At 35.3% G+C, this 17986-nt stretch overlaps 1 protein-coding gene across 3 annotated transcripts in view; it reads left to right on the forward strand.

Annotated features, from left to right (window-relative positions):
* Positions 1 to 17986, forward strand: part of USP34 (ubiquitin specific peptidase 34) — a 241144-nt gene that overhangs the window by 192005 nt on the left and 31153 nt on the right. For all 3 annotated transcript variants that reach the window (XM_081100602.1, XM_081100603.1, XM_081100604.1), the window contains 14 exons: positions 837 to 901; positions 1174 to 1249; positions 1337 to 1384; positions 1502 to 1567; positions 3598 to 3678; positions 6184 to 6269; positions 7403 to 7571; positions 7672 to 7746; positions 9140 to 9291; positions 13250 to 13298; positions 13384 to 13488; positions 13587 to 13631; positions 14380 to 14484; positions 15826 to 15973. In XM_081100602.1, the coding sequence (XP_080956728.1) occupies positions 837 to 901; positions 1174 to 1249; positions 1337 to 1384; positions 1502 to 1567; positions 3598 to 3678; positions 6184 to 6269; positions 7403 to 7571; positions 7672 to 7746; positions 9140 to 9291; positions 13250 to 13298; positions 13384 to 13488; positions 13587 to 13631; positions 14380 to 14484; positions 15826 to 15973 (1270 nt within the window). The remainder of the gene's footprint in view (positions 1 to 836; positions 902 to 1173; positions 1250 to 1336; positions 1385 to 1501; positions 1568 to 3597; positions 3679 to 6183; positions 6270 to 7402; positions 7572 to 7671; positions 7747 to 9139; positions 9292 to 13249; positions 13299 to 13383; positions 13489 to 13586; positions 13632 to 14379; positions 14485 to 15825; positions 15974 to 17986) is intronic.

Below are 17986 nucleotides of genomic sequence, written 5' to 3' on the forward strand. Positions count from 1 at the left end.
GAAGTTGGAATAGGGCTCAGTTGCCATGGAAAGGCACTGAATTGAGTGGAGTAAGTGCTGTCAAACTTTCCTTGTGGCTACAGCTAGTCTATGCCTAGAAATAGTAGAGGACCAAGAACTCTGAAGCAAGGCCATTCAATGACTAGGTCTGTGATTTTCTAAATATATTGTACAGCAGGAGCCCTAATATGTGATTATGAAACCTGGGTCCAGAGTAGTAGGGGGCCGGGGGGTAAGTAGAGTTATTTGAAAATCTTTAGGGAGATAAAGATAGCCAATAATATCAATAATCAGAAAATAAAATTGAACCAGGTAAAAATAATGTTATGGAACTGCCTGACAGTAACTTAGAGCATGTTTTTAAGGTATTCAAAGAGATGAAGGAACATAAAAACTAACGACAGAGTAGTGCCACAGGACTGTTGTGAGAAATAATAATTTTTCATTATTTTTATAGAGTAAACAGGGAAATCAACTCCCGTATAGGTCTGCCAACATAAATTAAAGAGTGGTTGTCTTTTTTTGCCAGTTTTTAAACATAAACCTTTCTCTTATTACCTATTCTTATCCAAATATATATGACAGTTTTATTCATGTATATGTTTGTTCTTCAAAATCTTTGTAAATATGTTCTTAAACAACAGTAATCACTTGAGATAGCTAGATATAGAATGATAAATTGGATCAGGTTTAGTAACTTAACAGTACTTTCATGTTCCTTATTCCTGGAAAAAAATCAACATGAATTTTAAGTGCATGTATTTTGGGGGGATTGTTCCTAAAATATTGGTAAAATGTAATGAAGCAATATCTGATGTTAACATTTTTTTTTCCAGTGGATTTGGCATGATAACATGCAGTTTCTTCAAGACAAAAATATTTTTGAACATACATATTTTGGGTAAGTTTGATAAATTTAGTAATAGATTTTTAAAGTTTATTGAATTTATTGGGCTGACATTGGTTAAATAAAATTATATATGACTCAGGTGTACAATTCTATAATATATCATTTATTTATTGTATTGTTTGTTCACCACCCAAAGTCAAGTCTCCATCTGTAACCATTTATCCCCCCTTTAACCTCTCTGTCTCCCCCCATAATAGTTTTTTTTGTTACACGTTTAAATTTTTTTCCTATAAGAATTTCAACTTACTATTTTTAAATTCTAGGTTTATGTGGCAGTTGTGTAGTTGTATTCCCAGTACATTACCAGATCCTAAAGCTGTGTCTCTAATGACTGCAAAGGTAATATATAAGCCTTAGATAACTTTTTCAAAATGACTACTTTAAAATAATTCTGTCTTTTTTGCTTAATTTCATCTTTCTTTACAGTTAAGCACTTCCTTTGTCCTAGAGACATTTATTCATTCAAAAGAAAAGGTATGTTTTATTTTGTGCATTTTTGTGATTTGATATCTTTTGGTTTTCATTATCTATCTTTAGCTGAGAATTCCTTATGCCTTCAGTGACTTCTTTCTTTCTTTTTGTTTTTTTTAGCCCACAATGCTTCAATGGATTGAATTATTGACGAAACAATTTAATAATAGTCAAGCTGCTTGTGAGGTGAGGTGAATAATGCAACCAGCAACACATAACTTAAGATTCATTTCTTAGTTTTCTTAACATAGATGCTACAGCAAAATTGTTTATCTGTCAAATCATAGGGAGCCCAGTGTGAGTTTGTCATAAAATCATTTGATAGCTGAAAGAAAGTTATAATTTATTTATCAAATCTATTACACCCATTAAATAACTGATTCTTAAGTTACTTTAAAACGCTTTGGTTCCCCCCACATTAGAAGAAAAAGTATAGAAAATTCCAAAGACTATCAGATATTTCTTAACTACTTTTGAATGTTATCAGAAACTACTTAAAATGTATATCTCCCCTATCTCTCTTAGAAAAAAATACATATATCCCAGTGGATCAGTTTATATTCAGTTTTTATCTCCTCCAATATTGCATTATAAGAGAAAGACATCCCTAAGGATATTTGCTCCCAGATAATGATTGCTAAACCATATTGCCATCTTAATATCAAAACAAGCACAAAAGAAGAAAGATGTACCTATCACCCAATTTCAACAAAAGATAACATCTTTTTTTTTTTTTAATTTCTGTGTCTCCCCCCATGCTTTTTCTCAGCTGAAGTATTTTAAAGCAAATCCAGATACCATATCATATATCAATTAAGCTCAGTATGTATCTCCATTCACTGCTAGTAAAATTAGAAGCGATTCCTTAATATCCAGTACCCATTCCGTGTTCAGTTTTCTCTAATTGTCTCTTTAAAAAAAAATGTATTCTTTTCAGTTGGTTTGCTTACATTAGTGTTCAAACAGGGTCCACATTTTGCTTTTGTCTCTTCAGTCTTCCATATATTAGCAGTTACTTATTTTTCTACTTATTTGCTACTTTGTCATTTGTTATGCAGGATTTTCCACATGTTGGCTTTAACTAATTGCATCCTCCTGGTGTTATTTAACATTTTTCTCTATTCCCCTTCCACTTCATGATTTTTAAGCTGTTTCATAGATCCAGAGCATGGGTTGATTAGGTCATAATTGGTTTTTTTTATTTTTTAATACATTTTTGCTTTAGAATTTTAATTAAGGATTTGCCATTGGAACTCTGTCAAGGAATTAAACATGTTTTTTACAATTGTCATTAATTGCGTGTATGCATAAATAGTACAATTCAGTAGAAGAGTTAAATATGTTATTAAAAGATATCTCGAAATCAGTGGGAAATTGTTCTTAGCTTAAAGAAGCATGTTTTTTGTTATCGAGAGCATGATTTGTTTTTAAACATAAAGAAAATGAATCGTACTCAGATCATAACAAAAGAAACAAAAGATTCTACAGTATGACATTTATGAGGACTAAGAGCAAAACAGTATCCCATCCTATATAACAGAGGTCCTCAAACTACGGCCCGCGGGCCACATCCAAAACACAAATATTGTATTTGTTCCCGTTTTGTTTTTTTACATCAAAATAAGATATGTGCAGTGTGCATAGGAATTTGTTCATAGTTTTTTTTTAAACTATAGTCTGACCCTCCAGCAGTCTGAGGGACAGTGAACTGACCCCCTGTTTAAAAAGTTTGAGGACCCCTGCTATATAATAAAAGGGTAATATGCAAATCGACCAAATGGTGGAATAACTGGTCGCTATGACATGCATTGACCACCAGGGGGCAGACATGGTGAGCGCAGCGGCGGTAGGGGGAGCCACTCACCTGAGGGAGTGGGCCTAAGCTGTCAATTGGACATCCCCCGAGGGCTCCTGGGCTGCTAAAGGGCGCAGGCCAGGCTGAGGAGGACACCACACACACACACACACACACACACACACACACACACACACCACCAGTGCACAGATGTTGTGCACCGGGCCTCTAGTTCTATAATAAGGTGATCCTGATTATGACTTTAGGCATTTTAGGTTTTGGATTTTTTAGCAAATGAAGAATCTCTTTTGGTAAAATTTTAAAATAATTGAAATATTGATGAGTATTAAAATTCTTATAGGATTTTTATCCCATTTAACGAGTTTTGGTTAAATGTTAAAATCCCACTATTTTCTTACAGTGGTTTTTGGACCGCATGGCTGATGATGACTGGTGGCCAATGCAGATATTAATTAAGTGCCCTAATCAAATTGTGAGACAGGTAAGAAAAAATATATTTGAAAAAGAAACGGCTGTCAGGTTGATTCTAAATTTGCCCAAGACTATGTCTTAACCCATCACATATAATAAAACCCTAATATACAAATCAACCGAATGGCGGAATGACTGGTCGCTATGATGTGCACTGACCACCAGGGGGCAGATGCTCAAACAGGAGCTGCCCCTTAGTGGTCAGTGCACCCCCACAGCTGGAGTGCTGCTCAGCCAGAAGCCAGGCTCTCGTCTGGCAAGCACAGCAGCTGTGGCAGGATCCTCTTCTGCCTCCACTGCAGTGCTAAGGAGCAGCGAGCCAAGCAGTAAGGAGCAGCGAGCAGGTGGGCAGTAAGGAGGGAGGGGTCCCGGATTGCAAGAGGGCACAGGCTGGGCTGAGGGGACACACCCCCAACCCCCAACCCCCAGTGCACAAATTTTGTGCACCGGGCCTCTAGTCTTTTATATAGTTGGGAAAGATCAACCTCCTACCATAAAAGTCATTTTACTGTTGTTTTCACCAGCCCTTTTTACACAAATATTTCAATCAAGCAATTTAAATCATTCACATGGCCTGGTGATAGGAAGATAGCTATAGCCACCATTGTCTCAGATCCTATTCTGGCTGCTTTATGAGTTGTACTGGTTCTTTTTCACTCTTTAAGATATTCTAACCATGGGGACTGAAATGACCTTGAAAGTTAAATAAATAGTTTATAATTCATTTCTGTGACAAGGCCTGAGCTATCACATGAATATTTGTTTTTCTAGTTGGAAAATTGAGGCAAGGAAAATACAAATATTACTTTATATTTATTTATTATACAAAAACAAAAATTTGATCTGAAATATGCCACTTTTCAGTTATTATTGAGATGTAATTCTTATAATATAAAACTTACCGAAACTTTTCAAAGTGTAAAATTTAGTGGTTTTTAGTATGTTTCTAAACTTGTGCAACTATCATTTATCTGATTTTATAACACCCCAAAAAGAAGCCTTATACCTATTAGTAGTCACTCCCCATTTTATCCTGTCTCTTCTCACCAGCCCTTGGCAATACTAATCTGCTTTCTCTTTCTATAGATTTATCTATTCTGACCATTTCTATAAGTGAAATTATATAGCATGTGGTCTTTTGTGACTGGATTCTTTGATTTTATAATATTTACAAGATTTATCTATGCTGGATTATGGATCTGTACTTCATTTCTTTTCATTGCCAAATAATATTCCATTAAATGGATATTCCAGATTTTGTTTATTCATCCAGCAATTGATGAACATTTGGGATGTTTCCACTTTTCGGCTATTTTGAATAATGCTGCTATGAACATTTGTATGCAAATATTTGTGTTGACATTTTTTTTTAACATAGATTGCAAATCTTTATTCAAAGTCGGTGAGAATATTTTTCCAAACAATGCTATTCTGATTTTTGCAATATTTACATTATTATTTTTGAAAATGCCCCATAACCCCACCACTTTTTAAATATAATTCTTTGTTGTTGAAAATATTATATATGCCCCCTTTTTGCCCCCATTGATCCCCTTCAGCCCACCCCTATCCCCTGACCCATGCCCTCACCGCCCCATTGTCTATGTCCATGGGCCATGCATATATACATACAAGGTCCTTGGTTGATTACCTCCCACCCACCCATGCTCCCCTGGCATATGTTTTCAATATTTTTTAAAAATATATATTTTATTGATTTTTTACAGAGAGGAAGGGAGAGGGATAGAGAGTTAGAAACATCGGCGAGAGAAGAACATCGATCAGCTGCCTCCTGCACAACCCCCCTGGGGATATGCCCACAACCAAGGTACATGCCCTGACCAGAATCGAACGCGGGACTCTTTGGTCTGCAGGCCGATGCTCTATCCACTGAGCCAAACCGGTCAGGGCTCAATATTTTTTAATATGTATCTAGGAGTGGAATTGTTGGGTCATATGGTCACTTTTTCTTCAACAATTTTTGGAACTACCAAACTGTTTTTCATAGTGTCTACACCAGTTTATACTCCCAGCAGCAATCTATGAGGGTTCCAGTTTCACTACATGTTCTTCAACATTTTTTACTGTTCTTTATTTTAGCCATCCTAATGAGTATGAAGTGGTATCCCGTTGTGGTTTTGGTTTGTATTTTCCTATTAATTAATGATATTGAAAATCTTTTCATGTGTTTATTGACCATTTGTATATCTTATTTAGAGACTCTCCACAGTTAAGAGAGTTTTGTGAAGCTTTGTTTTTGGTAATCTCTATTACTGAAACTTAACTTGTTTTTGTTTATCCCTTACTATAAAACTGAATGTTGTTTTTTAAACTAACTTTGCCTTATATCTTCAGTCTGCAGTTGAGACTCCAAGAAAGCTTTAGAATGTAAAACGATTTAATATGCAGGCAAATACAAATGGATGGCAGAGAATTTGAATTATATAAATTTTTCAGTATCTTTGTTACCTGATGTGAGTTGGCTTCCAGATTGTTTTAATCTTTTCATTTATAGATGTTTCAGCGTTTGTGCATCCATGTGATTCAGAGACTTAGACCTGTGCATGCTCATCTCTATCTACAGCCAGGAATGGAAGATGGGTAAGAACTATTTTTTGAACATTTTATTGTTAAGCTTTTTGATGATCTGCCTACAAAGTTTTTTTGTTGTTGTTAATCCCCACCTGAGGACATTTTTTTTTCCATTGATTTTTAGTGGGAGTGGAAGAGAGAGAGAAACATTGATGTGAGAGAAACACATCCATTGGTTGCCTCCTGCAGGGCCCGGGTTAGAGAGAAGCCTGCAACTGAGGTATGTGCCCTTGACCAGAATTGAACCCGGGACCCTTCAGTCTGCAGGCCGATCAATGCTCTATCCACTGAGCCAAACCAACTAAGGCTTCCTACAAAGTATTTGTAAATATTCACATTGAAATATTTAGGTGGGGTTTTTTTTGTTTGTTTAAAAAAAAATCTGTAATTATATAAATCAAGAAGGCAAAACTTGTTTTACTTCTTTTATTTTTAAGTGCATCTTCAAAATACTCTACAAATAACTTTATGACTTCATCTTTTGCTTATATTGATTTAGCCAGGCACAATAATTGGAATCCAACTACTACATTGTTGTAATTGGTATTTTATTATTATAAAGAAGAGAGAGTTAAATTTTGGTGTTGTTTTTTTAAGTCCTCACTTGAGGACATGCTCATTGATTTTTGAAGAGAGGGAAAGGGAGAGAGAAACATTAATGTGAGAGAGACATCTGTCAGTTGCCTGCTATATATGCCCCAACTGGGGATCAAACCCACAACCTAGGTATGTGCCCTGACGGGGAATCAAACCCATGACCTTTGGGTGTACTGGATGATGCTCCAACCAACTGAGCCAAACTGGCCAGGGCAAAATTCAGGTTTTTAAAAACAGTTCTCCTGCCGAAACCGGTTTGGCTCGGTGGATAGAGCGTCGGCCTGCGGACTGAGGGGTCCCAGGTTCGATTCCGGTCAAGGGCATGTGCCTGGGTTGCGGGCGCATCCCCGGTGGGGGATGTGCAGGAGGCGGCTGGTCGATGTTTCTCTCTCATCGATGTTTCTGACTCTCTATCTCTCTCCCTTCCTCTCTGTAAAAAATCAATAAAATATATTTAAAAAAAAAAAACAAAAACAGTTCTCCTCCCAGAGTATCTATCTCCAGACTTCATACTTTCTCTAAGATATATTAAATTGTGCTTTCAGGTCGGATGATATGGATGCCTCGGTTGAAGATATTGGTGGTCGTTCATGTGTTACTCGATTTGTGAGAACTCTATTATTAATTATGGAACATGGTGTAAAACCTCATAGTAAACATCTTACAGAATATTTTGCCTTCCTTTACGAATTTGCTAAAATGGGTGAAGAAGAGGTGAGGCCATATCATGTTTATTTCTGGTATTATGTACCTATTTTCAGTATTTAAAATTTGTTTTTATATCATATTTTTAAACCAATATTTTTATTTTTAGAGCCAGTTTTTGCTTTCATTGCAAGCCATATCTACAATGGTACATTTTTACATGGGAACCAAAGGGCCTGAAAATGTAAGTACAATCCTGTCTCATATCAGGGATTTATAGGCCATGTTTACAAGTTTGCAACATGGAAAATCATGAAATATTAACTCTTTAAAGTCCCTTCGAGACGTGATATTAGATAGTTTTAAGAGTCTAAGTTTGATTGATATTTTTAATGGGTATAGCAAGAGAAGAAACAATCAAGCAATAAATTTGATTGGTAAAGCCATGGAACAAAGGAAATAATTTAGGCAAAATGGCCACCACCCACTTTGGGGTTCTATCATTAGCTTATTGTTTCGATGAAAATTTGTGTTGCCCGTATTTTTTATCAGAGTCTCAAAAAATTTAAGTAGCTAGTCTGTTTATATATTAAGGCATTAATGTGGATTTTGTGTTGTCTGTAATGACAACATTGGATTGAATGCTCTATTTGCACTGTTCTATTTAATCCGTTTGTAATCCTAAGAGGTAAGTAGTTTTGTTATCTCCATTTTACAGATGAGGAACTTGAGGCATAAAGACATTAACTTGTTTTAAATCACAGTGAGTTGGGCTTTGATCCTTGGTCAGACTCCTTACCTATAAAGTATTAATCACATCTATATATATAAAAGCCTAACCAACCGGTCGACTGGTAGCTATGACACGCACTGAGCATGGGGGGGGGGGGTCGGGGGGGAGCAGACACTCAACGCACAGGCATGGAAACATGGAACAGACTGATGAATCTCAGAGGGGAGTGGGGAGGGAAGAGGGTGGGAAGAGATTAACCAAAGATTTTAACCAAAGATATTATATGCATACTAGAGGCCCAGTACAAGGATTTGTGCACTGGGCCTCTAGTGTATATATAAATGCTTCTCAGAATATGGACAGTTATTATATAATTCTAGCCTATATGGCTGCTTGTTAAGACTGCTTTTCTCTTGCTTTGTTAGATCATTAAACCTTTTCAGTCTCTTTCATTTCAAAGCCCAAGTGAATATCTCTTCAAAATACCTACTATTTAGATTATTTGACAACTGCAAATAAGGATGCCTTAATTTGTGTAACCGGCAGTTTTATTAAATAATAAATACTCTTTTACCATACTCATAAATTTTGATCTGATTTATCTTCCAAAGGGCTTGCCAATAAGAAAAAAAATTATTAAAGGATTTATTCCTTTAGGTAAGGTAAATAGTCACAGTTTTGAGAATCAATCATGGCTCTTTACAGTTCTGCCCATTAGATCTAAAATTGTCCTGAATGTGGTTTAGACTTTTAAAGTTAGGGTTAGGCCTTTGAGTGTTGTTGTTTTAATGACACATACTCCTCCCACCATCTACCTTGGTTAGTTATATAAAACAATCAAGTTATATGCTCTCAAGATAATGTTAAAACTAATATATTAAAATTGGATTTTGTTCTGTTCTAGCCTCAAGTTGAAGTGTTGTCAGAGGAAGAAGGGGAAGAAGAGGAGGAAGAAGAAGATATCCTTTCTCTGGCAGAAGAAAAATACAGGCCAGCTGCCCTTGAAAAAATGATAGCTTTAGTTGCTCTTTTGGTTGAACAGTCTCGCTCAGAAAGGTGAAATGTTTCACATTCAAAATGCTTAAAGCATGTTTGATTTTATTTTTTCATGATCGTTTCACCACTGTTATGTTAATTCAGTAGCTTTTGTTTTTTAACTCCTTTTAAATAACACTGAAGTTTACCAATTCTTGTAGCTTATTTCAATCCTTTGTAGCAAACTCGTACAGTATTTATCTGAGTCGTATTAGAAATATACATTGAAGAAATTATACAGTAAAATATGTAGCAAAATTATATGTGCATTCATCCTTTAACCTAGCAACCCCATGTTTAAGAATCTGTTCCCCAAAATAGAAAGATGTATAGGCAGTGCTATTTATTGCTGCAGTGTTTGTATTAACAAAAGACGAAATGTCCACCAGGAGGGGACTTGTTGAAAAACAGGGTATTCACTCAATAGTGTACTCTATAGTTGAAAAAAGGAAGCATGGAATATATCTGTACTACCTTGGAGAAATCTTTAGGATAAGTATTACTGAGTGAAAAAAGCAAGGTGAGAAAAGTATATATAGTATGCTACTTTTTAAGAAGGGCTATGAGAAAGAGAGAGTGTCTGTGTGTGTACGCGTGCACATGTATCCTCATAGATCTCCTATTTTCGAATTTGCCTTCTTGCTAAAAATTTTTTAATTCCCAAATCAGTACTCAAGAAGCTTTTACAGTCATTTATGAACTGTAGAAAGTACATGTGTAGAGTGGCAAAAAAAAAAAAAAAAAATGAGTTGCCTATTGTACTGTTTTCCAGTTTTCATATTGTAAACAATGTTCTTTTCTTGGCATATGTCACATTTTTCACGTTTCTGCTTTTTGTTGTGACTTGGCTGTTTAAAATGGTCTTGGAACATAATGTTAAGTGCTGCCTAGTGTACCTAAGCTTGAGAAGATCAAGTTCATAATATGTCTTAGATAAGCTTCATTCAGGTATGAGGTAGGGCGTTGTTTGCTATTAGTTTAATGCTAATGAGTTAACTATGTATTAAATAAGGTGTCTTTAAACAGAAACACGCTTGAAAAAAAGGGAATATCTATCAGTTGATGAAAATATTGTGACCAGGGGCTCACAAAAACCTAACCCTGTATTTCCCCTTCAAGCAGTGATTAAGTATTCACTACTTGGTGTTTGTAGCACTTTATAGAACATAGTACTAAAATTAGAATTGACTGTATTTTTTTTTTAGTTGAAGGCTGACTCAAAAACAGAAAAAAAGCATTTCCTATGCTTGGGGAGGGAAATACAGGCTGGAGGGGAAAGGAATGAAAGCTTCACTTGTTTGAATATACATTTTTTGTGTATTGATTGTATTTGTTTTAACTTTGGAATCATGTGAATGTTTAAAAATCAAAAGCAGACTGAAATAAATGAACCTAGCTGTGTATTGAGCTGGTGGCATAGCCAATGGAGAGGAATTAAAGTAACTTTAGAGCACATTAATATCACTGTAAATTGCCAGCAAGGAGGTAACTGGAGGACAAAAAGAATTGTAAAATTATCCTAAACTGTTTTTGAAATTATTATTCTGAAACTTTTTATATTATAAAGCAAGTAATTGTTAATGTCATTAGAAACCAAGATTCTTAACAAAATAAAAAAGAAATCTATAATAATAAAAGCATAATATGCTAATTAGACCAGACAGTCAAAGGAACTTCCGGATGAAGCCAGAGTTGCGAGGGCCGAGCCCCTTGTACGAATTTTGTACATCGGGCCTCTAGTACAAATATAATAGGGTTTTTATATAACTTCTTTAAAACTAAATTTAGAAATATCAGTAGAATTCATGGTGTATTTTTGTCTTAAGCAAACAAAACATGTATTATATACCTCCATTTTCTGAAAAGGCCTAGAAATCCTGTCCAGCTCAGAATCAGTGAGTGCCCCTAGCATCTAGGTTGTAGTCACTAGATAACATTTCCCACTGAAAAAATTACGATTCCTTGGAAATATGGCCAATTCCTGGTTTGGGGCAAGAAATGAATGGGAAGCTGGGAATGTTTTGTAACCTTGGAAAACAAAGAGTCTGTCAAAGCCTACTGAGGCCATGTTAAAAGGATTCAAGAGCCAACTTAAAGATGTTTATGCTGGTTATAGATTGCACAACCTGAGCATCAATAATAACAACTACAAGTGGACTAAAACACATCACACATGTTTAAATTCATTGACAACCTTTGGAGTATATTAAGAAACCTAATCATAATTTTGGAAATTTGATAATAAAGGAATATTAAGCATTTATCTTTACCTGTAAGAATTATAGCTTGTGGCAACCAAATGGTAAGTGAGAGGAAGTTTGTCATCAAAGAGGTATTTGAGCTAATAAATAAGCAAGTAGTGCTGGAATTACAATATCAACATTTTGCATCCCAAATGAAATATTGGATCTAGGAAAGGATCATCGCTAACATCATCATTAACAAAAAGAAAGACAACTTTTAATTGTGTACCTCCTGATGAAATCCATACTATCACTGAAGTATTCTTGGTTAAAAAGTCAAGAATTGATCAAGATTTGATTTGATCAAGTCTCTATCTACCTACGAGTTTATAGGAAATACGGGCACAGAGAATAGCATGTATAAAATACCACCACAGGGTACAATCAGCAAAATGGGAATGTGGGAAATTCTATAGGACAAACCACCTGCTTTCTTTAGCAGATAAATTGCAAGATAAAAAACGAAATCAGCCGAAACCGGTTTGGCTCAGTGGATAGAGCGTCGGCCTGCGGACTGAGGGGTCCCAGGTTCGATTCCGGTCAAGGGCATGTACCTGGGTTGCGGGCATATCCCCAGTGGGAGATGTGCAGGAGGCAGCTGATCGATGTTTCTCTCTCATCGATGTTTCTAACTCTCTATCTCTCTCCCTTCCTCTCTGTAAAAAAATCAATAAAATATATTAAAAAAAAAAGAAATGTAAATTAAAAAAACAAAACAAAACAAAAAAAAAAACGAAATCAGAGGGGAGACCAGTAGTCTAAAAGATTTGAAAGATATCCAATAGCAACAGAGGGTTTTATTTGGATCCTGATTTAAACAAATTAAGTGTAAGAGGTTTTTTTGTTAGAAACTTGAGGAAATTGTACACTGCGTATTGTACAATAGAAAGTAATTGTTGATGGATTTTGGGTGTAAATAATGTAAGTGTGGTTCTGTATTTTAAATTTATCTGTTAGCAATATGTATTGAGATTTATGGATTAAATTAAAATACTGGAATTGCTTCAAAATAGTCCATATTGAGTGAGTCGGAGGTACAAACAAAACCAGACTGGTCATGAGTTGATAATTAGAAGCGGAATGATAGGATATTTACACTATTCTTTTTATTTTTGTACTAAATTTTTTATAGTAAATTTTAAAAAAAATATGCACTAATTTTAAACTGGGAATGAAACTTTCAAGTATTTCTTATAAGTTCGTTTTTTTTTTAAGGTTCTCATTTCAGGAAAAGCTCTCTAAGTGTCACAACATATTAAATTAATTAAATGGAAATAAATTAGATTTGAGCTGTATTATACCAATTTTGGATTCTTGAAAAATTGTCTAAAATATGTCTAGCAACCCTAGTTGGTTTGACTCAGTGGATAGAGAATCAGCCTTTGGACTTAAGGGTCCTGGGTTCGATTCCAGCCAAGGGCACATGCCCTGGTTGTGCTCAATACCCAGTGGGGGGCATGCAGGAGGCAGCCAATCAATGAATCTCTCTCATCATTGATGTCTGTATATCTCTCTCCCTCTCCCTTCCTCTCTGAAATCAATAAAAATATATGTAAATAAATAAATAACAAAATATGTCTAGCAAAAAAGTCTAGCTAGCAGATAGTTCAGAATCATTTTATGATGGTTGGTATGATTATAATTGGATTGACAATTTTGATGTGTGTCATGATGCAGATAGCTATAAAGTAGTACAGAGGGAAGAAAAACTTATTTCTACTAATGTTTTCTTTTAGGCATTTGACATTATCACAGACTGACATGGCAGCATTAACAGGAGGAAAGGTATTGCCTACTCTATGTTAGACCATTTGATAATCACAAAAATAATAATAACAGTTCCTAAATGAACACCTTTTGTTTTTAACAGGGATTTCCCTTCTTGTTTCAACATATTCGTGATGGCATCAATATAAGACAAACTTGTAATCTGATTTTCAGCCTGTGTCGATACAATAATCGACTTGCAGAACATGTAAGTGCTAAGAAAGCTTAAAGTTTTAACTTTAAAGTATTAAAGTTTTTTGATAATTTTTAAAAGAATATTCTGAAATTTTCCTTTTTCTGTTTTAGATTGTATCTATGCTTTTCACATCAATAGCAAAACTGACTCCTGAGGTATGTAGAAATTTATTAAATCATGTTTTTAAAACTACTACCAGTATTGACAGTGCTTTCAAATGAACCATTGTAATTGTCCTTGAAAAAAAAATTATTCATTTCCCCATAATAAACCTATTTTTAAGTATATAACTTGAATAAATGGAGTTAGTTCTTTATGTCTTATCACAAATGTAATTTTCCAATTAAATATAAATTTTACATATAAGTTCAACATATCAGTGGCCTGCCTAAGCTTGAATGTTGCTTGGCTTTAAGCATATAATTGGTCCCAAGAAAAAAATATATACTAATCAGATGACTGGATAGGTGGGAAGTATATAAAAAAAATGGAATACAGTATTGTACAAAACTATCTTTGTAAAATGGAAATGTCACAGCTACTTTGATAATACATGTCAAATATTAATACAAATTATATCATCAGGTCAAAATTTGCTGCAACAAACTTTTAATCTAAATTACTCTACAAACATGGTTGTCTCATTTAACAAGAGTTTTGATTTTTTTTTCTCCAAATTAACATCCAGTAAAAACATGTTTTCTGTTACATGTGGCTCCCATGCAACTGACTTTGTATTCCCAGCTGATTATTATGATAGTTCAAATTCATATGCAGGAGTACTCTGCTCTGCAAATATAATGCAGCATATTTAAATGTGATGTATACAAGAGTTATATGTGTTTATTTTTTGCTGATAGAGATGGTTTCAAATATAAATACAGTCTTGTATGTCTCTTACAGGCAGCTAATCCTTTCTTTAAATTATTGACTATGCTAATGGAATTTGCTGGTGGACCACCAGGAATGCCTCCCTTTGCATCTTACATTCTGCAGAGGATATGGGAGGTAAATCTTAGAGCAAATGTCTCAGTATTTATTTTTCTGAAGATTTTATTTGTTGAATACAGTCACTAACATGTTAAGTACCAGTTTCTTCTTACTTAGAATTCCAAAATGGGTTTAGTAAGTCCTAGGTTGAGGAAAGAAGAGAGACACTTTAGTCAGAAAGTATGGGGGGAAAGAGTTTTGGGCTTGTCTCCCAGATGTTTAAAGAGAACAGCCTTCAGCCAGTCCACGGTTCTCATTTCCCTACTCTCAAACAAACACGGTATGGCTCAGTTGGTTGGGCGTCATCCCGTGCACCAGAAGGTTACTGGTTTGATTCCGGGTTGCAGGCTCGATCCTGGTAGGGGGCATACAGGAGGCAGCTGATAGATGTTTAGTTCTTGCATCCATGTTTCTCTCCATCTCCCTTCCTCTCTGAAATCAATAAAAAAAAAATTTTTTAAGTATTTCTAAAAAAAACAGCCATGAAAAATAAATAAATGAGGGTATGGCTGTGTTCCCATAAATACTTAGCAAACAGCCCTAGCTGGTTTGGCTCAGTGGATAGAGCGTCAGCCTGTGGACTGAAAGGTCCTGGGTTCGATTCTGGTCAAGGGCACATGCCCAGGTTGTGGGCTCGATCCCCAGTAGGGGGCGTGCAGGAGGCAGCTGATCAATGATTCTCTCTCATTATTGCTGTTTTTATCTCTCTCTCCCTCTCCCTTCCTCTCTGAAATCAATAAAAAATAATAATAATTAAAAAGTTCCCATTTTTTAAAAAAAGTTAAAAAAAATATACTTAGCAAACAGGCAAACTACAGAATTTGGCCCAGGAGTCATAGTTTTCCAACCCCTACTCTAGATCCCTAAAATTCTATTTCCCCTTGAAAAAAACAAACAAAAAACTCCTCAGTGGTGCAGTGAGCTGGTTTTCATTCTCATGTATAGAAACAGTTTGGGCAAACAATAAGAAAAGTAAAGATGAGAAACTTTAAAGAATTAAAAGCACTTTTAAGTTAATTTGCAAACTAAAGACCTAAAAATGATTGGCTTTTCTTATTGGTCTCATGTTAGAATCCTTGGTTAATGTGTCATTGGTTTCTCTTATTGGTCTTATTTTAGAGTCCTTGGTTATTTTAATTTTATTTTGTAATCTAAAGACAAATGTTTCTGAACATTTTCTGTTGATAAGAGTAAAGTAGCTTTAAAAATGGGAAAACACATGGTTGAAACTTTTTTTAGGATCTAGTTTTCATAAAACTATTTTGGTTAAGTGTATAACGGCATATACCAAAAGTAAGTTAAAAAGTTACTGCTCATTCAATTGGCTTAATATTCTGTTCTTGTCTATTTTATTTCTAGGTAATTGAATATAATCCCTCTCAGTGTCTGGATTGGTTGGCAGTGCAGACACCCCGAAATAAACTGGCACACAGCTGGGTCCTACAGAATATGGAAAACTGGGTCGAGAGGTTTCTTTTGGCTCACAATTACCCTAGAGTCAGGACTTGTAAGTCAAATATTCAGAATTTAACAAACCATTTGTTGTTCAAGTTTTCTTTCTTTGTTTTGTTGTAAGGTGACTACAATATGCCCATTGTTGTATAATTCAAATGCTCTTAAAGGTATTATTTTTTTTAAAAAGCCAAAGTTATATTAATATTTGGAAACCTGTACCAATGTTTTACAAATATTTATATAGTGGTTTTGGTTTGTTAAGGATAAAAAAGTATGTCCTTTCTTAGGTGACATCACCATAAGCCATTTTTGTTTCCTTGCTTGATAGAGTGACAAAGCATGATTAGCATTAGTAAATAAAGGGTCATAATTCTATCTTAAAAGCAATTTAAGAAGGCTAAAAATAGCCCTATCCGGTTTGACTCAGTAGATAAGAGTGTTGGCCTATGAACTGAAGGGTCCCAGGTTCAATACCTCTGTTGTAGGCTCCTCCCCGGCCTGTGTAGGAGGCAACCAGTCAATGTATTTCTCTCACATCGATGTTTCTGTTTTCCCCTCTCTCTTCTCTCTCTAAAAATAAATTATAAATAATAAATAAAAATAAAAATGAAGGCTAAAAATAAAGTAATAATAAAGACATAAAACAAACTGAGGGAAAATATTCACTGAAATTATGGGCATTAAATGATAAACATCTTTTTTTTTTTACTTTTTAAAAAATATTTTATTGATTTTTCACAGAGAAGAAGGGAGAGGGACAGAGAGCTAGAAACATCAATGAGGGAAATCGATCAGCTGCCTCCTGCATGCCCCCTACTGGGGATGTGCCCACAACCAAGGTACATGCCCTTGACCGGAATCAAACCTGGGACCCTTGAGTCCGCAGGCCAACGCTCTATCCACTGAGCCAAACCGGTTCGGCAGATAAACATCTTTCTTATACACATGCTGGAGGAGAATAAACAAAGATCTTGGAAGACAGAAGGACAAATACAAAATATAGATGTTTCACAGAATAGAAAATTGTTGGTAAATAAACTTATATTATGTTCTCATGGTAGTATTCAAAGAAATAAAAATTAAAGTAGTTAATATTTAAAAATTTTTCAATCATTAAAATCATTTATTAGCTGTCTCCTGAAAGGGCCTGGAATCAATGTCACTCCAATAGCAACAAGCACATCGAATACCCAGATCTCCTTTTCATTCTTAAATGAAAGGAATCACAGTTCCTTGAAGAAATGGCTGATTCTAGGACTGTGTCTGGGAACATACAAAATGAATCTGCATCATCTTATAGATCCAGAAAGTAAAGAAGTACTCAAAAGCCAAATTGATGGGGATATATCAAAGGGACATACAGTGGAGCCTTGACTTACGAGTGTCCCGACTAACGAGTTTTTCGAGATACGAGCCGTCTCTCAGCTGATTTTTTGCTTTGAGTTGCGAGTTATGAGCCAGCTTCAGATACCCCACCGCTAGGTGGTGCAGCGAATGTCACAGTGAACGCCACAACATCAGCCCAGCATCACGTGTCTCGCTCGTTCACTGTTGCTTTGACATCCGAGTAATTTGAGTTACGAGCTCTGTCACGGAACGAATTAAACTCGTAAGTCAAGGCCCCACTGTAGAACCAACCGGAAAGAGCTGCCAATGACCAAAGCTGGAACAATTTGAGTGAAAAAAGTAAATAATACATAGCGCTAGATTGTGACCCAAAGTATAAAATAAATATTCATGAGTCCATACTGATAAAAATAAATGACTAATTGAATGAATAAATGGATAAATGGAGAAGAGACAGATCTCCCAACCAGAATTTCAGATAATTTATGTCCCCAAGGAGGTGGAGTATATCTCCCCACCCCTTTTGTGTGAGCTTAGTGCCTTGTTTTCAAAAAGTAGAGTTTGGGGGATGGAGGAAATAATGAAGTAATGAAACTTGACAAATATTAACTCAGCCATGTGATTAAGGTTAACATCATCACTGAAGAGTTACATTTATATTATAGCATGTACGCTTGATATAATGTAATGCAATGGTTACTGTACCTGTGTGTGTGGC

Source organism: Myotis nattereri, assembly GCF_964212035.1.
Source record: "Myotis nattereri genome assembly, chromosome: 10".
Taxonomy (NCBI): Eukaryota; Metazoa; Chordata; class Mammalia; order Chiroptera; family Vespertilionidae; genus Myotis; species Myotis nattereri.